General features: G+C 42.5%; 1 protein-coding gene across 4 annotated transcripts; it reads left to right on the top strand.

The window, feature by feature from the left end:
- Window positions 1-311: 311 nt before the first annotated feature.
- On the top strand, window positions 312-23,347 carry CTNNB1 (catenin beta 1). 4 transcript variants are annotated; one of them, XM_027675606.1, is made up of 17 exons: window positions 312-331; window positions 1,324-1,443; window positions 14,831-14,891; window positions 15,356-15,583; window positions 15,721-15,974; window positions 16,065-16,303; window positions 16,387-16,588; window positions 16,918-17,062; window positions 17,539-17,642; window positions 17,731-18,069; window positions 18,325-18,483; window positions 19,416-19,535; window positions 19,688-19,838; window positions 19,926-20,047; window positions 21,246-21,306; window positions 22,062-22,282; window positions 22,574-23,347. In XM_027675606.1, exons 3-16 carry the CDS (start codon window positions 14,879-14,881, stop codon window positions 22,268-22,270), a joined length of 2,346 nt encoding a protein of 781 aa, XP_027531407.1. In that variant the 5' UTR covers window positions 312-331; window positions 1,324-1,443; window positions 14,831-14,878; the 3' UTR covers window positions 22,271-22,282; window positions 22,574-23,347. The 4 variants fall into 4 exon arrangements, with proteins under 4 accessions (XP_027531407.1, XP_027531409.1, XP_027531408.1 ...); XM_027675607.1 differs by lacking the exon at window positions 312-331 and adding an exon at window positions 1,894-1,957 and having other exon boundaries at window positions 1,208-1,443; XM_027675605.1 differs by lacking the exon at window positions 312-331 and having other exon boundaries at window positions 1,208-1,443.

Raw genomic sequence — 23,347 nt, 5'->3', positions numbered from 1 at the left:
GGGGAGAGGGAGGAGAATAATATCCATCTTTTACTAGCAACGGATGTTTTCCATAGCCACGTTAGTATATACGGTCCTTGTTTCATGTGGAGGGAGGTGTGAATTTCCCCCCCTCCCGGTATATTAAACACAGACTTTTCCAGTGCAAGACGGTACACGCAAAAAGTCTGTAAAACACTTCGCTGTGCAAGCCCGTGCACGCCGAGCAGAGGCCGCCACAGACGTGCCTTCACAGGCTCTGCATGCCGCGAAAAAAACCTTGTGCAATTCGTATTTTCCTGTTTTTTACGACTCGCCAAAGAGGCGAGAGGCGGGCGGGGAGGAGGAGGAGGTGTTGGGGGGGGGGGGGGGGGGGGGGCTCGCTTCTCCCATTAAAAAAAAAAAAATTTTATAACGAGATACTTTCTTTGGCAACTGCTTCCTGACAAATATTTACAAGGGCAGAGCGGGAGCGCGTTTCCGCCGACGTGAGTGGGGCCCGCCGCCACCTTCCCGGGCTCCCCGGGGCTCCGGGATGAGCCATGGGCCGGAATGAGCCATGGGCTGGGCTCGGCGGCTGCCCCGTCCCAGTGCCAGGGACGATTTTCCACAACAGCCCAAGAGTCTCCCGGACTTGGCGACGGGGCGTTTGGGAGGACGGAATTTCGCTACAGTTGTTGCTGTGCCTTTGGGAAAAAAAAAAAAAAAGGAAAGAAAAATAAAAAAGGAAAAAAATTAAAACTCTCAGGCAACGAAAAGCCAAATTAAATGCGGGGGAAGGGGTGGTGCGGGGGGCAGAAGAAACAGTCACGGTCGCCTTTCGCATCCTTCCCCTTCCCTTCTCAAAGCGGGACCCCGGAATGATCCCCTCAGCTGCATTCCCTCCCCTCCCTCGCCGCCTCTACACCCCTCGGGGCAGCAACTTCGCTCCCAAGCCGGGAACTCGGATCTCTCTTCCCCACCTCCAACATAAGGTGTCAGCTCCGTGCTCCACCCGCCCGGGGCAGCCCAGCCCATCCCGGCCTTCCCCCGGTTAGGCCGCTTCCCCGCTCCACGTCTCCCTCCGCCCTGGGAGCCGGGCACTATTTCGCCTCCTCCCTCTGCCCGCCCTGAGCGCCGGGAGCCTGTGGAATACCGCGCGCGGGGCCCGGCCGCGGCGGCAGGATACACAGCCGGATCCGGCGCTCGCTATAAGAACCTCCTTGTGAGCGACGCCATTTTAAGCCTCTCGCTCGGTTCGGCGCTGGGAGCAGCGGCGGCGGCGCTCGGGGAACACAAACACCGCTGCCCCGCACGGCCGCCACCCGGGAGGCAGCGGCCGGGGCACCGCCGGGACCGAGCGAGGAGGAGGAGAAGATAGCGGCGGCGGGGGGACAAGGAAGGAAAGACGGACCGGACCGGGATCGTCCGGGCAGCAGCAGCCGCCGGAGCCCGGGGGACCCTGCGCTCTCCCTTCCTCCAACGGTAGTGCCGCTTTCTCCGGCGGGAACTTGGGGCGAGCCCGGGCCGGGCCCCCACCCTCGGTCCCGCGGCCGTGGGCGGGGGTCCAGAGTGTGCCCGGCGGGAAGGACGGGGCTGGGTGGGAGGGAGGGAGGGAGCGGGGGACGCTGCCTGAGTGGGAGCGGGGGTGGGAGAGAGGAGGTGGGGGGCAGGAAGAGCTCTTGGTTTCGGGAGGTCCGGACAGCTGCGTGGTTGCAGGAGCGGCAGCTGCAGCTCCCGAGGTGTCTCTTGGGAAGCTCGTCCTGGGGCGAGGGGGTGGCTCCTCGGGGCTGCGGGAGAAGGCGAGTTGCTGCTCCCGGGTCTCTGCTCTCTCCTGCTTTTGCAGTAGAGCCCGGAGTACTTTAATGACCCCCTTTTTTTTATTATTATTATTGTTTTAAAGGTGTCCCCCCCCTTGTTAATTTTTTTTTTTAGGGGAGTACTAACTCGCCGGTGGGCTGCAGATCCCCTTTGGCGATAGGAGGGGGAAGAGAGCAGGGTACGGGTTTATTTGTACCAAATATAATTAATCACGGTCACTGCAGTCAGCGGGAGATAACTAATCTACTGCCTTGTGGGGTTTCGCTCTTAGTGGCATTGCATATTTGCTGGAGAGGTTATGCTGCTGCTTCTGGGTGTCACTGAAATGAAGCTTCCCCGGAGCTGGGAGCAATCAAATTAAGTTTTTTAACACCCACGTTACCAAAGTCTCGTAGCGAGCGACTTGGGATCCTGGGATTTGGGCGGTGTGGGGGCTCGCACGCTGCGAGGGGAAGCGCCTGCTGCTTCCCGTGCCCGGCTGGGGGGACCATGGCGGCTCCAGCCTCCCAAATTAACCCACTCCTGAGGTGTTTGGATCAACTTGCGTTACTCCTAGTACTATCTAGGGCACTTATTTCTGATTTCTCGAGGAATAGTGGGCTCCAGATGTGTTTGTTGGGTTTGTTTTGTTTTCCCCCCAAAAAAACAACAAAAAAAGCTGAGTTCGTCTCTCTTTTGTGCATGATTAGTAGCTCCTGGAACGGCGAGTTTTTTCTTAAATTTAGCAAAGCCTGGAATTCTCCCCTAGCTAAAACTTGACATAGGACTTTGGGCTGCTGCTTCTCGATTCTCTTAAAAAAAAATAAAACAAAACCCTCCTCTGAAGATTCTCCCTTTTGGGAGGAAAGGACAATCTGGGAAGGTACCACGGGCAACTTGTGACTTTAGGAATAGCAGTGTTGCTCTTTGTAATCAGCTACTTCTTGATCTCTTTCTCATGGTGCAGCCATTGTTCTGACACTGTATATTCCAGACATCTGTGGTCCTCCCATCCCCCAAAGTATGCGAGTGGTGAATGGAAAGAGGCTGGGCTGGTATGCTGAGGTCGACGGACGGAAATCAAGGAGGGGTTTTAGTAAAACAGGATCTTTATGTGCTGAGACTATAGTAAAGGCAAAGACGAGAAAACTACCTGAAAGAGTACCGAGATTTTCTTGATACTAAGCTCAGACACACCAGAGAGCAACTTGCCAATTAGGATTTTGCTTCTGAATGACAAAAAGGTACTATTGCAAGGCTTTAAGAAAAGCACGAGGGCCAAAACTTAGTGGTGTGTATTGAGCAAACTTATTTTGTGAATTTCAGTTACAGTCCAGGAACCTAATGTTCATCTTGCACTTTTAATAAGAAGGTGCTGACAGCTGCAGGTATGTGGCTACTGTGTGGATTGTCTAATGGCCGGTATGGTTGCAAATGAGGCTACTTAGGTATTCAGGCAAGAGTTTAAGGCTCTGTAAATTCAACCATTCAGTACAAAATCATATTGTGTGTCTTGTTCTGGGGTTGTTCTAGAGAAATAACATTTTGTTTGTCTGTTAGTGCAGATATTTTCTGTTTAGGTATAAACTAATATGGGTAGGAATGTTCATGTTGGTCTGCATGGCTGATCATTTCAAAGGATCTAGGAGAGAAATAAGTAAAAGTATGTTGGAAAGGATAATGTCAAACTTCCTAAAACAAGGATTTAATACAAAGTAAAGTGTAGAAAAGTTAGTTCTTCAAATGTTGTGTTACAGCCTTATTAACCCAACCTTCCTTTTTCTAGCCTAAGTTACAAATAGACTGGGCTCTCTGCATGGTATATAGTTTACTACAGACACCAGCATTTTGCTATGACTAAGTGGTGTGTCAATAACTGGCTTATCAAACCTTGGCCATGAAACCTGGTTGCCTGTCAGACATACGATTTCTTTGTGAAAGAGATGTCTTGTCTTTCGTGACTTTACATCTAAATCAACCTTCTGGATTACTGTGTCCTGAAAAGTTAAACTTGAGGTTTTGGGGATGTTAAGACAACCAGTCAGTACTAGCAGCCTTCTAAACCAATTTTGCAGTACTTTAAAGGGGTAGAAAGGGAAGTGGCAAGAATGGGACAGGAAACATGGCTATTGTAAGCTTCTGTCTGAGAAACTGAAGTCTGAATGTGTGGTCTGAAACTCCTGGATAAGGATGTTTCCGCAAAATATTGTCTAGTAGGCAGACTAGTGTGCAAATACAGCAGTAATCAAAATCACTTATGTTAATTCATAGTTAAAGCTGGTAATGCAGGGATTATGGTGATCATGCAGTTGCCTGCAGCAAAACTTGTTCTGTGACTCTGGTAGCCTGCATACCGTGGCAGGAAAATCAGGACTGACCTTACTTATCTTGCACATCATACTTGGTGAAGCCTGATAAAACCTTGTGAGAAACTGTGCAAGCAGTTGTGACTTGCTCTTGGGTCCTCACAACATGTGCTTGCAAGCCCCAAGCCCAGTGCTTTGCTGGGTGATTGAGTGGGAGCCTAGAAATGGCAAACTCCTTGGCAGTAAATATTGTATGTGACTCTTCTTGTCTCTTCAGATAAAATTATTATCCTGGTCACATGAGCAGGGCAGCATTGCTGATTTTCCAGTTAAGCATTGGAATCTTGTCTTGGAGTGCTTTGATTTTTATGCACCAACTGAATTGGTTATGCACCAACTTGCCAACATAAGGCAGCCTGGCAATGGTTAACTTTTAATATCCATTTCTGGCACTTGATTCCCAGGTAAAACTTGCTGTAGTCTGATCAGACTAGCTCAAGAGGTTAATGTCATTAAAATATGCTGGCATTGTGTAGCCTGTGTTGCCTCTCATAAGAAGAAAGGTGCCAGAAAAGTTGAGGTTTGTTTTTGTTGTGTTTGTTTGTTTGTTTTTTCTGGCACTGACAGATAACTTCAAGTGCAAGGGAGAGAACTAATGGAAGTCTTTTTCTGGCATTTCTGTCTGTGTGGAACACCAAATTGATGAGGTGAACAGGTGAAACATACCTGTAGCTCTACCTACCCTCATGAATCTGTTAACTTTGGTTTGATGTGAAAGCAAATGCATCCTGTACTTCTGTTGCCTTGGGAAGTAGGGGTGCAAATGTTGCTTTACAGAAGAACTTTTTGTTCATGTTCCAAGCTGCTTTAGGAAACAATGTACACTGGCAGGATTAGTATTGCAGAAGTGAAGTGCCTGTTCTGTTGCTTAACACTAAATCAACTCTGGAGCCTTGTTTGAGGAGTGACTTAGTTCACTTAAAGGTTGAAAGAGTTAATCCAGTATTCTACATTGCTGCTTTTAAAAAATAGTATGAGCTAGCTGGATTTTGCTGGAGTTGGCAAACGCACAGTGTGCACTGTAAGTGTATTTGCTGGAACCAGCATTTCTAGGCTGACTTACTGCGCTAAATAGACTTGTATAAATTGGAGAAGTTTGCCAACTCTGCAGCAACTGTAGCAAGTAGTTCTGTATTGTCCTGGCAAAAATTCAGGTGCCCTCCAGTGGCCAGAAATCTTAACATCCTAAAGGTGCTGATAAATACAGTCAGTTTGCCTTAATTAAAAGCGAGTTGAAGAAACATCTTTTAGTGTCAGACTTCATTAGCATGTTTGTTGTTCAAACAGTACTTTCTGGAGTGTTGGTGTGCCTGTTGTAAATACATAGTTATTCTGATAGACAAGCAAAGACAACCACTTCCAGATTCATAAGTATTTCATTAGTGTCAGTGCAATTATGACTAATCACTCTGGTTTCTTAAACCGGGGAGATTAATATTTAACATCCATGTTCAGGGCTGTCTACGTGGTTGCAGCCTAAGAAGAAATTAGATTATGGGTAGATACTTCCTGGTTTGGAAGGGAGATTGTTTTGCTAAATTGTTGCTGTGTTAGAGTGGAAATGGACATTTTAAGTTCTTCTCAAACAGGAGGGAAAAATACTTCTGTAACACGGTGACTGTCAAGCAACTAACAACCTTGTTAGTGATGTACATGATCATGGTAAATCACTGCAGAACCATTAAGTGTCTTTTTGACGCTCAAATCTATGTGGGTGTAGAAACTTTAAGGGCTCACAGTGGTTTGTTGCAGAACTTTATTAGTGTTAAATGACATATGGCATAATACTTGTCCAAATTATCATTGGTTGCCTCTAAATGGTCGTGTTGGCAGCTTTTTTTCTTTTTGTATGTGGCTAGGTAAGAATAAAAAAATGAATATGGATCCTGGTTACTGCTACCTCTGCTACAGGCAGTGCTAAGTATGGGCACATGAACCAAAAGCTGTAAATCAGTGCAAATTTATTAAGTGAACCCTGCTGGCAAACTAAACCTTAGAAACACTGGCTCACCCCTAAACAAGACGAACAGAAGCACACGATGTAGATACCTAACCGTGCTCTGCAAATGAAAGGTGGGAACTGTCTAGGCTGTGATAACAAAACTGTTTTGCGCAGCCATGAAAATACTCAAACCTAGTGAATGCTGCATGAAACGCTAACTGAAAATGTGTGCCAATAACCAAAAGATCTCAAATCCACTGCTGAACAGAAGTGGCTTAATAACTGTTTTGAGGTTACTTTGCTTGTTTTTGTGGTGCTTAGTTGGTCAAAACAATTAAGACATGAGAGTAATTGGGTTGATAATCTTGATATGAACTTAATGCAAGTTCATAAACTTGAAACTCTCATATCAACTGCTGTCAAAAGATTATATGTACATTATGTGTACAAGTTCATTACTTTTGTTCTCAAGCTGGATGTATAATGCCTGATTTGTAGTTGAAGCAGTTTTCACATCACACATTTAAGATTATTATCAGCTCCTCTTGGTCAGTCAAAAGGATACTTAGGTACTTGGAGTCAATTTTACCTAGTAATAAAGTGAAAGTTTTTGCTAGTGTTGCAGTACACTTGCCAATGAAAAGCTTTCTTAAATCATTACTTTTGAACATGACCTGATAATTTGTCAACTTGAGCACATAGAAACAACCAGTAATTTCTATAGAGGACAAATAAATACCCAGTGCAGAAAGTGTTTTGCTTGCAGATCTTGTTAGAGACTGCTGGTATAGTTGCCCATGATTCTGAATATAAAGGACTGTGTTGACAGACCTCTTGCTTCTCTAGGTAAAGGGCAAAATAATTGTGCTGTGGATCCAAACACTTCAGTTTCTGAAGTGACACGCTCCGGTGCTGTGATATTTCAGTTACTGCAGTGTAAGTATGGTTTTAAGCAAGGGTGTAGGACTATGTGAAAAGGTGCTGTCTTTACATTGCATAGGATGCCCAGCCATGTGCCTCTGGCAGCATCAAAAAAAATTCTATGGGTCACCACTGATAGTTGTAAGAAATTATGGTGGTAGGTAGCTGCTACCAAGTCCCTTTTGACATATCTACGCGTCCTGTCGGTCTGTAACTTCTACTAAAGTTGCTCTTAACATGTTTGTGTTAAAGAGTGAAGTACTGTGTATCAAAGGTATCAGAGAACCTTTGTGATATTGCCAGCTTCGTTTCTGGGGAGGCATCCTGGCAGGTTCTGCAGTTTGAAAGTTCTTCTCTTAGAATGACTGTGCAGAATGGTGCCCAGAAGAACTTTATTTCAGTAACTTCCCTCATGTGCTTGTTCTGAATTCTCTTTCAGGTTCTCATCATTTTCTGCATTAGTTACTTCACGTATTTGTCGGCTGGCAGTGGCTCTCAGACCAATGTTAACTGTTGCTTCATTGAAACTTCTAATGCGCTGTTTTTAAAAGTGTGCTTAAACCTTAGTAGCTGTGAAGACCCTGATGAATTGCACAAGCTGTTAGTGCCTAATGCTGTGTTAGTTGCTCAGAGTGCTGTGTTACAGGGACAGGCAATGCTGCACCTGAAAGATACCCATCTGGCGGGGAAATCTCCGACCTTCTGTCACCTGAACTGTCGGTGGAAAGTTGCATTTCAGTGATTGATTAAAACTGTCTGTGTTCTGGGTGGCTTTCTGTACTTTGGGTGAGCAAAAGAAAATGTGGCTGTTGCCACATGTTATAATCTGTTATAATCTCAACTGCACTTAAAGCTTAAGAGTTGTCACAGTTGAACCTTTGGCAAGCTGACTAGGAAGTGTGATTCTTTACTAGCCTGCTTTCTCTTTTAGGAGAAAGGGGAAGGTAAAGCAGGTGAGTGTCCTGTGGTATCAGAACACTCTGTAGTGCTCCACTTCTAGTGAAGGTGAAGTGTGAGAGAATGGAATCTTACAGGTTTGTTGTAAAGTTCTTGTGGCCCCTTTCCCTCCTCTATCACGTGCTGGAGACTGAATAGATTCAAAAACAAGCTGGAGTTTTGGAACTTGTAACCTGAGTCTTTCCTTCACTAAACGTTTTTGAGGAATGAGTTCTTTTTACAATACAGCTAACTCAGTGTTTCAAGTCTAGTCAAAACTTCCAAATGCCTGCATTTCAGTTCCATCAAGCAGTTGTAATCAACTTGAAGAAGTCTAGCAAGAACAGAAATATTTACATGCTGTTTGTTTTAGCTAATGAGCATGTGAATAGAAACTCTACTCTGTGCTTTTAATTGGTCTTAGATTGCTGAGGTGACTGAAAATAGACAGTCATAACACTTTATTTTGTGCTGTAGCATCAAATGAACTCTTAAAAAAAGACTAGTGTAGGATGTTCTTTTGCCTTTGTTATGGGAAGGAATTTTTAGATAATTTCTAAGGCAGAAGACAAAGGCTGAAAAGCCAGAACAATTGATGTAATAGCAAACTGGGATGCCTGAAGGAAAAAAGAAATAATGAAGTGGAAACGAAGCAGCAAAGAACAGTGGCTGAAACAGAGGTAACTTGCAGTGAGTGTTGGCAGATCTGTGTGTGTGCTGTCAAATACCCCTCTTCCACTTTAAACCTGTGGGTTATCTGGGCTAGTTGGTTGCCTCTTTCTGCATGTATTGAGGAAATTTAAAGCTAGGAAGTTGGAACCTTTTAACCTTTGAGGTCAGTAAAGCATATACCATTCAGATTTCTTAATTTCATTATACTTGATAGGAGAAACAGATCTTAGACTTTCAAGCGTTACTAATAAGAGAATTTAAAGACCAACTCAACACTGTTATATATTCTGGGTTCAGAGTCAAACTTACTGTGATCTGATTAGCTAAATTTAAAACAGAATGTATTGCTGTTTGCAAGGCATCTTCTAACTTTCTTCAGGCATCAGTAGAATGCATCGTCTGAAACACTCTAGCTTGGATAAGTTTGAACTGGGTGGATTACACAGGATTCTGAGTTTATTGCTGGAGTGAAGAAGAACACTAAGAGTAGCTTATTAGTTGGAGGGAATGATGCTAACTAAGCAAATATTGCTTGAGGAAATGACTAGACAATTCTATCCTGAGTTTAAAATTTATAAATGAGTGTGTTCTCTTGCAGTCCAGGATCAGTAAGATTGATTTCAGTGTGGGCATGTGGTGTTGCATTCAGGTCAAGATTATTGGTAGCTCTTAGTTTTCAATGGAACTACTGAAATAGTTGAAGTTGCTGCATCTTGGCACAACACTTGAATATAGTAATACTGCTTTATCTCTTGCCATGGCATTTCTTTTGAGGTGGAAGTGAAGGCTACAGATCAGTGTTTCTACCACATAACCCAAAAGAAGGCAGAAAAGTTTTAAAGCTCTGAAGACCCATGGTGGGGTTTTTTGTTTTACAGGAAAAAGGCTGCATGGTGTGACTTGTTTCCTTTTGATGTTACATACTGTGTAAGTTACTTCCATTTACTTAAAATATCTTGTCATAAGCCATCTGAATATGTTTCTACCCAGTGTTAAAAAGCAGAAGGAAGTCTGACAGTACTATGAAATACATGAAATTTTATATTCTGATTTCTGGTATAGATAACAGGGTAAATCCTAACTTTGCTATCTACAAATATCCAAGTAGTACACGGATTTGTTTAATACAATAATTTGCAGCCCTAAAATATCATTTGAGAGCCAGTTTTCAATGAGTTTCATAGTAGCTTTCGTCCATCCAGGTCCTTAAAGCACTGGTGTGCAGAAGTTACCATTGGAGGGGATCTAATTTCACAATAATCAATTAGCCATCAATTGCATATGGCTAATTGCAAAATAATCTGCACACACTGCATATAGCTATTCATTTTAGAGTGGACAAGGTGGCTGAGGACTGCAAATGCTAATACTTGAGACAGAATATGAGTGGTCTTCAGTATTGTTTTTTCTTGATATGGAAATGTAATTAAGGAAAACTTGTATTCAATCCTGTATGATACCTTTGTACAAGAAAAATACTTTTTTTTTAAAATGCAGGTGTTCAGAGTGAAACTCAAGCGTGTTATCTGTTGCTGTTTTCAAATAAAGTATCTTCTGTTCATTGTGTAGAAAATAAATGTAAACACAGGCTGTAATGCCTACAGCAAGCTTCTAAAGTTCCTTAAAACACACAACACCAAAACTGTACTTCCAGGACTTCTTATCAGTCTTACAGAAGCATCTGATACGTGAAGGGCCTCCAAAAAATACTTTAACCCGGGGCTCAATGGAAACCAGATACTCAAAACTTTGAGGATTTGTATCTTGGATAGGGGAAAAGAGGACTTTATCCCCATTTGGATAAGGAATAATAAGTTTACAACAGATTAGAGCACGTCTTCATAAGACCTACAAGGGGTAGAAGTAGGTTTATTTGTTGCAAGATGTTTGTAGAGTGGGATGGGTTAGACCAAAAATTATTACGGAGACAGGTCCACCACTCATGCCTAAAAGTGCTTCTCTACCATGAAAGCTGATATTTCCACTGTCATATTGTCTTACTTGGATGATTCTCCATCCCCCTGTTTTCTAAAACAGGCTAACAACTTCCAGGATAAGATTAAAAAGACCTAAAACCAGTCCTTAATTGGATGTATTTCCCAAATGTTCCACTTGAAAACTAAGGTTAGTAGGAAGCTTCTGCTGCATTAAGAGTGAAATATAAGGACTTGGGTCTTCTGCTCAGATAACTACAGCACTCATTTCTATGGTGTTATTAGTTGTGAACTGATGTTGCCTGTGTATTTTGGCTACAGACTTTTGCAAGGCAGATACACAGGTAACATCACTGTCAGGCAGCTGCCTGAAACGAAGACCAGTTATAAAATCAGACCCAGAGAATGTTTCCAGTAACACCTTGGGAATGGTTGCAATAACTTCAGAGCACTTGAGGGAAAACTGTTTTCCAATATGTGAACTTCAGTCAGAAGATGATTAGGAACTGCTTATCCTTTGTAAGAAATGTGTCATTCAGAACTGGTGATTAGTTTAGAGATACAGTTGCTTTGCCTGTCCTAGATGAGATGTATAAAAACATGGTCAGTAGACGTGTTCCCTTTCAGTAAATCGTGATGATTGGATATATCAGTCTGGATTTCTCACACAAGGTTTAGTGACATGCTGCTCTTGAGTAAAAGATTCATGGAAGACTTGCAGACTGACTTATAGTGACAGGGTTTCACTATATGGGGGGAAGTGCTTATCACATCAGTCAGGTGTAATTTAAATCAATCTTAATGGAAAGAATTGTTCAGATTTGAGAACTGTAGGCTTGTTGATTTCCTTGATATGTGCTCGAACTATTCTCCAAAATCAGAAATTAATATGTAGTAAGAAATACTTAATCAGAAAAAATATCTAATACTTCTTCCATTCCTTTTGAAACCTAAGAAATTTGAATTGTGTTCTGTAGTAACTTGAAATTATTAGCTCATAAGCCTTCTAAGCTTGCAGAACCATTTTTCTCAGTTTTTTAGACTGGGACAGACAGTACACAATACAGGCTAGTGCAATGTCTTGCACTGCTCTTCATAGGAGTAGGTTAATACGTAGCTTTAAAAAAATCCAACCTCCATTTAACCCAAAGCTGATGATGCTTGCTAAGCAAGGGGATACTGTCATGGGGCAGGAGGAGCTTTGAGTACCAGCTAATCTTCAAAAACACTGAGGTTTATAGTAGCTGGCTGTTACACTAAAGTTTGTTTATAAAATATACTGAGGCCTTCTATCTCTTCCTGATGGTTGACATCTGTATGGCTGACCTTGACACTAATGTCACTAATTGTGTGTCCTCCAATTAATTTGAGTAGGGGTAAAGGACCTGATATATTTTTCATGGTTGAAGAATAAAAGCTTAATTATCATTGGAGTCTTTTTTTTGTTTGTTTGTGTTTCCAGTCCTGCACCACCTCACTCACATGTACTGATTCAGTGTGTCAGGAAAATGAACAGCACAAATGTTTGTCCCCAGCCTGGTGGTGTTGCTCCCTTTGTAAGTGTAGTGGTTAACCTTGGCAGTGACGAGCAGGAAGACAAAGTCAGCAGCTTGCCTGGACTCAGTTTATCCACTTGTAAAATTAGAAGAGAATGTGAAGGGAAAGATGGGAGAGTGTTCAGTTACGGAACATTTACTCTGGCTACTTTTGGTGGGCAGTTATTTTGAACTTCTAGGGTTAAACCCAATTTTCTATCTAAATAATTAAAAACAAGCTACTGGGAATTGCTGAGGGGTTATAGATGTATGTAGTGCAGATTAGGATGTTTGAACTTCATGGTGCAGGTAGCAGGCTGATCTAGGGTCAACATTCCAAAGACTGAATGTCTGGCTGGTAATGCAGTTCTGAACACTTCTTCGTTGCTATTTTGTAGATGTTCTTCAGCTTTATTTTGGAGTAGTGCTGCAGTTCAGTGGCTAGTATGGCCTGTTGGATTTTACCTAGTGGTACAGCTGTTCTTCTGATCTCTTCAGGCTGCTGAAATTGAAACAACCATTTCAAAGTGCAGTTGCTGTAAGCCACTTGCCTTCATTTGTGCAGAATTCAACAGCGGAAGGAAATGATAAATGTTGTTCCCAAGCCCCATATTGCATATTTGAATCCCAGGTGGTACTAAATATCTCTAAGTGTAGTCGCCACTCTTAACATACTGGTAGATGAACCAGTCAACTTCAAAACTAGTTTAGTATTCATTTTTTTGGCATAGTCCTGATGGGAGGAGACTGGAAAGGTTACAATAAAAATAGATCTTTCTTGTGCTAAGCATACTTTGAATTCTGTATAGCAGCTAGATCTTGTGCAGTTTTCTGTTGGAAATGTCACATCTGACTGTGAGGAATACAGGGAGCAAAGATAGAAATTTTAATGTTGGTGCTATTCCGCTTCTTTCTGTTTGGAAGGTGTTAGTGGGGCTGAACAAGTAATGCATAAGATCTGCAGAGAACTATCAAGCTTTTGTATAGGCACGTCCTCCACCTTAGTTACTCATTAGAATTTTTTAATTAATAGAACTGACAGCATGACTAAGTCTCTCCTTCCCCTTATCACTGTTTCTCCCTAACTTTTAACAGAGTGTGCTAGAGGGACTGAAAAAAAATGGCTGTATTGTCAGAACATCTTCCATACAGATTGTGAGGAGTAGCCTCTGAGTTGGCTAGTCTCTTCCAGGCTGTGGAGTAGGACAGGTTTAGGGACCTAAGCATTTCCAACTGCCCAACAGAGTACTTACTGTATGTTGTGTTATGTCTTATATTAGCTTAATGCTGCTTATCTGCTGCAGATGCAGATCTACTGTCCATTTTAAAAGAGCCAGGGAAGAGTTGCTGTCAAAAGTTGTGGGAATGCAGAGTCAGGACAAACAGCATTGGCATTTGTACAGCAAAGTAGCAAGATTGCTCAGGAGCTGCTGGAGTATCTTGCAACTGGCTCAGAGACAGTGAAAATACAAGTTTTCCTCAAAGTTGCCTCACCTATTCAGTGAGACTTTAAAACTGTAGGCCTGTACTTCTGAAGGAAACTTAAACTGGGAAACCTGTCTTTACACAAATAGAGAGTCAAATGGACTTTGTTCTCCTGACAAACACTACTGCAGACCTGTCCTTTAAAGAGATTAGTGGCCTGCCTTTACTTCATTATCCAGGAATGTTTGATCAGCACAGCTCTAACACCTAACTGGCACACAGAAAGCTGATTGCTGCAAGAAATGGTTTTGCTCACTGCACTACTTACTACTACAAATGTTTCTGCTTGGCTGGCTCCCAGGATAGACTGTCACCAGCTCTGTGTCTATGTTGGACTGGGGCGGGGGAGGGAAGGGCAAATGAAATAAAAGTGACCCGTTGTGGAGCTGTAGCCTTGTATTTCTCTTTCTGGGTTAGTGAAGAGACAACTGAGACAACTGCAGGTTTATGGTACAGATACTTCCATGCTACTTGGTGATATCAAATGGAGGTGCATGCTGAAAATTTGATAGGGCATTTGATCATATTTCAGCTTCCTGCTCCCAATTATCTTGGCTTTCCGTGCAAAAAATAAAAGTGAGTTTGGTGACTCAATGTGTGCGTAACTAAAGGACAGCATTTTATTTTTTGTTTTTTTAATGAGGCTGGTTCAATTTTCAGTTTTGACTTCAAGGAAGAGTTTTGTGCAGGAAGAAACCTTTCTTCTTGTGGAACAGAAAAGGGGTAAAGGAGGAGAGGTGCCTAAATAGTTATAATTTAACTATTAAGGTAGTCTTTGTGCCACTGAAATAATAGCAGCTTGCTTTAAATGGCCATTTCAGCTTTCTCCCTGAAAATTCATGTTGTAGCCCTGTATCAAACAATCTTTCTAGTATCTTAAGAGTAGTTTGTCTTTGAGGAAAATGGGGAAGTGTGACATTTAGCCCTTGTCTTTGTGGCATGTCCAAGCTGTGGAATTTAATGTCTGGACTTCATCTTACACAAGGATAGAGGAGTAAAAAAATAGCTCTGTCATGGTCAGTCTTCAACTCTTTCTCTTGCAGCTTTAAGAGGAGAATATATCTTACATATATTCTGACAGAAAAAGTCTGGGTGATACATCATGTTCTTTTGCGTGTCTGTCCATGGGGGTTTACTAATTAGCATTTGAGTATACTCACTGTAGTAATGAAATGGCAAGATGTGGGAAGTCTTAGTTTGCAATTCTAGTGTTCTGATGTGAAATACTGTCTTACTAGCTCTGATTAATGTTTAATAAGTTCTAACTTTGCTCTTTTTTAGGATCTCTGAAGGGAAGCAGGAAAGAGTTCTGGGAGCATAACAAGGAAGATGGCAACTCAAGGTATGTAATGCATTACAATTTCTGTTACTAGAATATAGCATGCTCCTTATTCCTCTCTTTTAACTTTTCAAAGTCACTTGGATTGAATAACGTCTGGTCTACTACAGTAATTAATGCCTTACCCTGGAAATGAAACTTGCAGACAAGTTTGTTGTCGTAAGCATTTTGCATCCCTTAAGTACAGTCAAGTACATAATCATAGTATGTGGAAAAAGGAACCTTTAAGCAGTAGATCAGGACAGTCACAACAGCAGTGATTGTTCTGCCTGTTTGTCAGGCTTAGGTGTCTGCATTGGCTTGAAGTAAAGCCTCAGTTTCAAATTGCTGTCTCACTTGCTGTGCTGGGTTGTGGTAGTAGTTTATAACAGCTTATTTTAATTTAAAATCTGTGTCATCTCTTGTAGGATTAACACATGCTGGAGTAATTAAACTAAACTTAATTGTTCAACAATGATTTCTTACAGCTGACTTGATGGAGCTGGATATGGCAATGGAGCCAGACAGAAAAGCAGCAGTCAGTCATTGGCAGCAACAATCATATCTGGACTCTGGTATCCATTCCGGTGCCACAACAACTGCTCCCTCCTTGAGTGGCAAGGGAAATCCTGAAGAGGAAGATGTGGACACAACACAAGTGCTGTATGAGTGGGAGCAGGGATTCTCTCAGTCATTTACCCAGGAGCAAGTTGCTGGTAAGGTCTTTTCTATTACACTGGTTTGCTTAGACATGCAGTTCAATGATACAGAAACCCAAACACTCAGTTATTACCAGTCTAGAAGATGAGCTTTTTATTCCTTGTTTGAGGTAATGACTTACCTTGTTTTTCAGATATTGATGGCCAGTATGCAATGACTAGAGCTCAGAGAGTGCGTGCAGCTATGTTCCCCGAAACACTGGATGAAGGAATGCAAATCCCATCCACGCAGTTTGATGCAGCTCATCCTACTAATGTGCAACGCCTGGCTGAGCCATCCCAGATGTTAAAACATGCTGTTGTTAATTTGATAAACTACCAAGATGATGCTGAACTTGCAACTCGTGCAATCCCAGAACTGACCAAACTGTTGAATGATGAGGACCAGGTAAGCATTTTCTTTGGCTCAGTGCAGCTTGCTTGTGGTGTGGCTTCAATAACCTTAAAACTAAAAGCTTTCTTCATATATTTCTGTTAGGTGGTGGTGAACAAGGCTGCAGTTATGGTTCATCAGTTATCCAAAAAGGAAGCGTCTCGCCATGCTATTATGAGATCCCCTCAAATGGTGTCTGCCATTGTACGTACCATGCAGAATACAAACGATGTGGAAACAGCCCGTTGTACTGCAGGTACACTACATAATCTGTCACATCACCGTGAAGGTTTGCTGGCCATCTTCAAATCAGGAGGCATCCCTGCTTTGGTTAAAATGCTTGGGTATGTGACTACTAAGACAGTACTTGTGCTTTACAATTGGGTCTGGTAGGAGCAGGTGCTCATAAGGTTTTTCCCTTCTTTAGGTCCCCAGTGGACTCTGTGCTGTTCTATGCCATTACAACTCTTCACAATCTCCTGTTACATCAGGAAGGAGCCAAAATGGCTGTCCGTCTGGCTGGTGGGCTGCAGAAAATGGTGGCCTTGCTCAACAAGACAAATGTCAAATTCTTGGCCATCACAACAGACTGCCTTCAGATCTTAGCTTATGGCAATCAAGAGAGCAAGGTAGGTGCCTCTGCCGTTGGAGTATTTAAAACGAGCAAACTTTAGCGAGTGGCCTGACACTTCTTGTGTACTGACCTTATTCTGAACCTTCAGCCGCGTGTGGGTTTTTGCCAGTCAGTCCTGACCTTGCAAGAGGTGAGGGATGCAGGAATTATCTTGCAGAAATGTCGTTGTCTTATAGTGAGACTGTAAAACTTACAGACCATATCAGAAGATGGGAATGGCTTTCTAGGGATCTGTAAACTATGAGGGATGTAAGCCAGCAACATTTACTACCTGCTGATATACGTAGGACGTGACAGATAAATGTTATTTTTGTTGTCTTTCAGCTGATTATTCTGGCAAGTGGTGGACCCCAGGCTTTAGTAAACATAATGAGGACCTATACTTATGAGAAACTATTGTGGACCACAAGTAGGGTGCTGAAGGTGTTGTCAGTCTGCTCCAGCAACAAACCAGCTATTGTTGAGGCTGGTAAGTACCTTGTACCCATGGGAGCTTAAAAATCTATACAGTACTTCAAGGTCAGTTAATTCCACCAAGAACAGAAACTGCCAGCATCAAAAAATGAACTTGGATTGGTCCTTAAGTCCATAACTAGTTTTGAAGGCCTTTAATGTACAGAAGTAAAAAAGGGTGGCTGTTGTAAGTAATTCTACTGTTTTGTTAGCTGGGTGGCTTTAGTGGCTGAGTGTTGTCAGAATGGTCCCCTTGGAACATGCACACATTGAAAAAGCCCAATGTCACAAAGAGGACTTAGGGGTTTGGTTTTTTCCTGTGTGATAAAGGGCCTAGCCATATTACAATACTAATGACGAGAAGGATCCAAAAAAGCTTGAGAGATATGTGCTCACACCCTAAGGAAGAAAAGGACGTGACTGTTCACAAGATGAGCATCAGAGTATGGTGTCAAATCTGAGTAATGCTGTCAAATCTGTACCATCTTCTAGGTGGGATGCAAGCTTTGGGACTCCACCTCACAGATCCAAGCCAGCGTCTTGTCCAGAACTGTCTCTGGACTCTGAGAAATCTGTCAGATGCTGCAACAAAGCAGGTAAATGGCTCTTCTGAGAGATCAAGAGCAAAAGTCAACGTAGTGGAAGAGAAGAAAGACTTAACTTTTTCTTCTCTCTTTTTTGTAGGAAGGCATGGAAGGCCTTCTGGGAACTCTTGTTCAGCTTTTAGGGTCAGATGATATTAATGTTGTGACTTGTGCCGCTGGCATCCTTTCTAACCTTACCTGCAACAATTACAAGAACAAGATGATGGTGTGCCAGGTTGGAGGCATTGAGGCTCTTGTGCGCACAGTTCTTCGGGCTGGGGACAGAGAAGACATCACAGAACCCGCTATTTGTGCGCTCCGTCACCTCACTAGCAGACACCAAGAAGCAGAGATGGCTCAGAATGCAGTACGTCTCCACTACGGCCTCCCAGTGGTGGTTAAACTGTTGCACCCACCCTCACACTGGCCTTTAATCAAGGTAAATAATGGTTACCAGCTGTCAGCACTGAAAACTGTTGCTTTTAAAAATGTTACTTTAAATGTGAAAAATACTGTGTTTCCAAGGTGTTGGGGAATGCAATTTGTCTGATGGGAAAGTTGCTTCACTTGAGCAAGTTAGTGTTGTCCCTTAGAGATTTAAGCATCTGAAATCAACTGATTAAAAGAAGAATCACCGAGAGCAAGCACATACCCATTGTGCTCTTTTATTCCCCACCCCCTTTCTTACCCGCAGGCTACTGTTGGCCTGATCCGCAACCTGGCTCTCTGTCCTGCAAACCACGCCCCGCTGCGTGAACAAGGTGCTATTCCAAGGCTAGTGCAGTTGCTGGTTAGAGCACATCAAGACACCCAGCGACGCACTTCCATGGGTGGGACACAACAGCAGTTTGTGGTAAGTGGCCATCACTGATGTTACGTCTCTAAAGGTTGTCTCTCAAACTTTTCATTTGTCAGTGCCCCTCAGCCCTGTATTGTTTGGTCTAAAGAACTGTTGTCTTATTTGCTCTAATTTGCATTGTTCTCTGTGTGCTGATAATTCTCTCTTGGCAGACCTGAAATTTTTCTTAAATAAACAAGAATGCCAAAAGCATGGTTCTTATTTTACTAAGAACCTCTTGAGCATTTAATTCTGAATGCTATAGATCACAGAGTACTGCCTACTCTGGCAAGGCAAGTAGTTTTCTACCAGGAAACCAGAACTGCTTCAACCTTCTCAGAAGAATGGGTTTAAGAATGCTATCACAGCTTATTGCATATTGTCAAGGGTGCTTAGAGCTGTAGAAGTACTGAGAAGTTGTGCAGGATCCATACTTGTTACCTGTTTGGGTGCCAGGTCAGTGTGGCAAGATCAGTCTCAATTTGATTGTTTTTATCCCATTAAACACATTAGCAAAGGAGAAGTTGTCTTAGTGTGGGCAAATGAAAGCAGCATCTACAAGTACAGGAGTGTAGTTAATTCGTGCAGAGACAGGAAGGGACCTCTTTGTTACTGATAAGCACTGTTTCTAACTTAGTATGTGCCAAGCTAATCCAGGTTGAAGAAAAAGAGATGGTGTTATTAGACATGAAGTTCATCATAAAAAACACCGTGAGGCGTTCCACTAAGATGCTTCACTTACTGAATTTGGTTGGATCTACTCGTAACAGAAATGTTAGGTTTGAAAACCAGCAGTAGATGGTGGGTATGAGCCCTGTTAGGGAAAGGAGTATGTCCAGGGGACAAATTTGGTTGATTTGTTGAAACAGGCTGATTGGCTTTTTGCCAGTCATTTGAGAGCATGCAATATCTCAACTTCAAAAAATGCCTTTTCTTTTCCTAACTAGGAGGGTGTGCGTATGGAGGAAATTGTCGAGGGCTGCACTGGAGCCCTGCATATTCTTGCACGTGACGTTCATAATCGAATCGTAATCAGGGGTCTAAATACCATTCCACTATTTGTGCAGGTAAGTAGGAGCTCAAGACAACACTACAGCATGTATTAGGAAAAGAAGTAAAATGGCTCTTATGTGTCCTGGATAGAACTGCTAAGTCAGAATGTGCTGAAGAGCTCATTTCAAGTAGAAGAGCTAAAGAACCCCATGTGTTTTGGTTGCAGTTGTTGTACTCTCCCATCGAGAATATCCAGAGAGTAGCTGCTGGCGTACTTTGTGAACTGGCTCAAGACAAGGAAGCAGCTGAAGCAATTGAAGCTGAAGGTGCAACTGCCCCTTTAACAGAACTGCTTCATTCTAGGAATGAGGGTGTTGGTAAGTGAACTTTAAGACAGGTTTCATACATGTGTTAGAGAAGTTAGAAGTCTTGACCTCTGCTAAAATTGCTCGTCCTTCTGACAGCAACATATGCAGCTGCAGTGCTGTTCAGAATGTCTGAGGACAAACCACAGGACTATAAGAAGCGACTTTCAGTTGAATTGACAAGCTCTCTGTTCCGGACTGAGCCAATGGCTTGGAACGAGGTGAGTCGTGTCTTCTGTGCTAATGGTTCCTTGGGGGCACCTTAGTTCTATGTCCTCTCTTCTTCCAGTAGTGAAGTATAGATGCCCTCGGTGATATAGGCCCAGCTTTATACACAGCTGTGTGACTGTACCTTCTTGACTCTCTATGTGTTCAGGTTCAGTGAACCTGTGGTAAGCAGCCTTCAAGCTGCTTCTTCACTTGCAGATAGGAAGCATCCATTCTCTGCTGGTGCTAAAGTGTGCTAGTGTGCAAAGCTGTATACAAGAACTTTGTACTTTTCTGTGCTGCTTGTCAAAGTCTAATGAACTCTATATGCAAAAACAGAAACATGAGTGATATGAGGGAAGCATAATATAAAACATACCATGTGAGGCTTCTATCAAACCAGCAATGTAGGATTAGTAATCTTGAAAGGGGGATGCAACTTGTCCTCTTAGAACTGAGTTTTTAGACTTGAATATGTTTGCAGACTGATTATCACACATTGCCTTTCTTCGTTTTTAAAGGAACTACACAGTGAATTGAGACTGAAAACAAACTGTGTGCAAGGGGTAGAGGGAAGGCTTCACTAATTGTTTCTTCCTGCAGATTCTTTAGATTCAGAAGCCTAGCTTGTCTTATCTTGTACGTATCTACTACATAAGGGATAGTAACCCTTTGTATTGTTTCAGTGCTTACATCTCTGTTTTCCTAAAATCTATATCTACCACAGGAATTTGTGGGGGGGGGGAGCTAAAATGGAATATCTCTTTGAGGCTGGAGTTAAGCAGTTTCTCTGCAGACAGGCAATTACTTCTGTAACTGAACAAATGGGAAAGGTTCCTTCAGAACACTTAAAAGCTCTATTGCTGACTTGGGAATATCCAAACAGCTGACTTGCAGGAGTTGGGCAGATGTACCTGAGGAGTGTTCCCAGACCTGCCTCATCTCTTTCCTTCCCATCTCCCTCCTTCCAGTGATCTGTGGATTCCTGTACCTAAATCTGGCTATTTCATGTTGCTTATTATACCTATATTAGATGCAGATGCTTAGCTAAAAAGGCATTTCATGTTCACAGCAGTGCTGCAGTGCTCACTGCAGAAGAGTTGCTCAAAGGGATCTTGGGATGAGTTTCACAGCTTTTTAAACTCAGAATTACTAGTGCTGGCTGAAAGACCTGATGCTAAAACCGTTTTGTCATTTTCTGTGTATATGTAGACAGCAGATCTTGGACTCGATATTGGTGCCCAGGGAGAACCTCTTGGATACCGCCCAGATGGTAGGTCTCTGCCGTTCCCCTTGACTAAACTTAAGTTGGATGAAGTCAAGTCATAGATTTTAAAGGAGAACTGCAAATGAGTGAAGAGTGAATTTACTCTTCAGCAAGGTATTGCAAACTGACAGGCAGATGGGGAACTGCCAGTTCAAATAACCAGTTCCTGCAACACCACTGGCAGCACTGAAATGGGAGCTGTATGAACATGCAAAACTGGTGTCTCTTGTCTGAGTCCTGTGGGAACAGCTCCCGCTGAGCTGTTGTTTACAGAAATCTTTTACATTCTTTACAAATGGACTTGACAATTCCAATAGTGCAGTTTTTCTTTAAAACACCAAAGCTGTTATTGAATGCATTAGTCTGTAAGTGTCTATAGACTTTGAATGCAAGCCTATCCCTAAGGATTCTGAGCTATTTTTGACTAGTCTTTTGGAAGCAAGTCTAGTCTTGGAGCCTGGTTTTGCTGCAGTATTTTGTTGAATTTTAGTACCGTCGATTGTGCAGACTAATGGCTTGGCTGGAATCTGCTCGTGCTTCTGACTGCAGTGTGCTTTGTCTGCAGAATCATACTGGAAGGCTGTTTCAAACAATGGAATAGCCATTAAGGGCAGGCAACAGATTGTGTTGAACTTGGCTGAACTAGAAAACAATTAGATGGCTACACAATCTCCTCACACACTGATACTTGCAGCTTCTGATGCATCTAACATCTGTTAACATTATGCTTTTTTTCCCTCTGCCACCTTTAACTTTCTTAGATCCTAGCTACCGTTCTTTCCACTCTGGCGGATACGGTCAGGATGCCTTGGGTATGGACCCTATGATGGAACATGAAATGGGTGGCCACCACCCTGGTGCTGACTACCCAGTTGATGGTCTGCCAGATCTTGGCCATGCCCAGGACCTTATGGATGGGCTGCCTCCAGGTGACAGTAATCAGTTGGCCTGGTTCGATACTGACCTGTAAATCATCCTTTAGGTAAGAAGCTCCAACCTTGAATTTAAAAACAAAACAAAAAGAGAAAAACAGCTGACTGGACTGAGGACTTGGTTGGCAGGGAGGGATTGGCTCAATTGGGTCCCAGTGTGCCAGAATAATGAATAAATGCTCTGGAAACACTTGATCAGCACACTCCAAACTGACTTCTGCCGTGAAGTGTGGAAGTAATTAACTGTAATGTCTTGTGCACTGGCTTCATGCAGTCTTCATGTGTTAGAACAGCCCTTTACTACTCAGGAGCACTGACACCTGTCTTTTTTCTCTTTGCAGCTGTATCATCTGAGTGAACTTGCATTGATTGGCCTGTAGAGTTGCTGAGAGGGCTCGAGGGGTGGGCTAGTATCTCAGAAAGTGCCTGACACACTAACCAAGCTGAGTTTCCTATGGGAACAATTGAAGTAAACTTTTTGTTCTGGTCCTTTTTGGTCGAGGAGTAATAATACAAATGGATTTTGGGAGTGATTCAAGAAACGAAGAATGCACAAGAATGAGTTGCAAGATGGAATTTATCAAACCCTAGCCTTGCTTGTTAAAAATTTATTATTTTTTTTAAATCTCTGTAATGGTACTGACCTTGCTTGCTTTGGAAGTAGCCTTTCCTTTTGCAGTAATTGTTGTTAGTTTTTTTTAAAGTCTCTCGTAGTATTAAGTTATAGTGAATATGCTACAGCAGTTTCTAATTTTTAAGGATTGAGTAAAGGTGTAGAACACTAATTCATAATCGCTCTAACTGTATTCTGAATAAAGTGTAACATTGTGTAGCCTTTTTGTATAAAAAACTAGACAAATAGAAATGGTCCAATTAGTTTCCTTTTTAATATGCTTAAAATAAGCAGGTGGATCTATTTCATGTTTTTGATCAAAAACTTTATCTGGGATATGTCTGGGTAGGGGCCAGTAAGAACTGTTTATTTGGAACCTTGTATTGGACAGTTTACCAGTTGCCTTTTATCCCAAAGTTATTGTAGCCTGCTGTGATACAGATGCTTCATGAGAAAAATGCAGTTATAAAATGGTTCAAAATTAAAGTAAACTTTTAATTCA

Source organism: Neopelma chrysocephalum, unplaced genomic scaffold, assembly GCF_003984885.1.
Source record: "Neopelma chrysocephalum unplaced genomic scaffold, ASM398488v2 Primary Assembly neopelma1_26, whole genome shotgun sequence".
In the NCBI taxonomy this organism is placed as follows: Eukaryota; Metazoa; Chordata; class Aves; order Passeriformes; family Pipridae; genus Neopelma; species Neopelma chrysocephalum.
The sequence above is the reverse complement of the archived record's forward strand: the minus strand, read 5'-3'. Positions and strand labels throughout refer to the sequence as shown.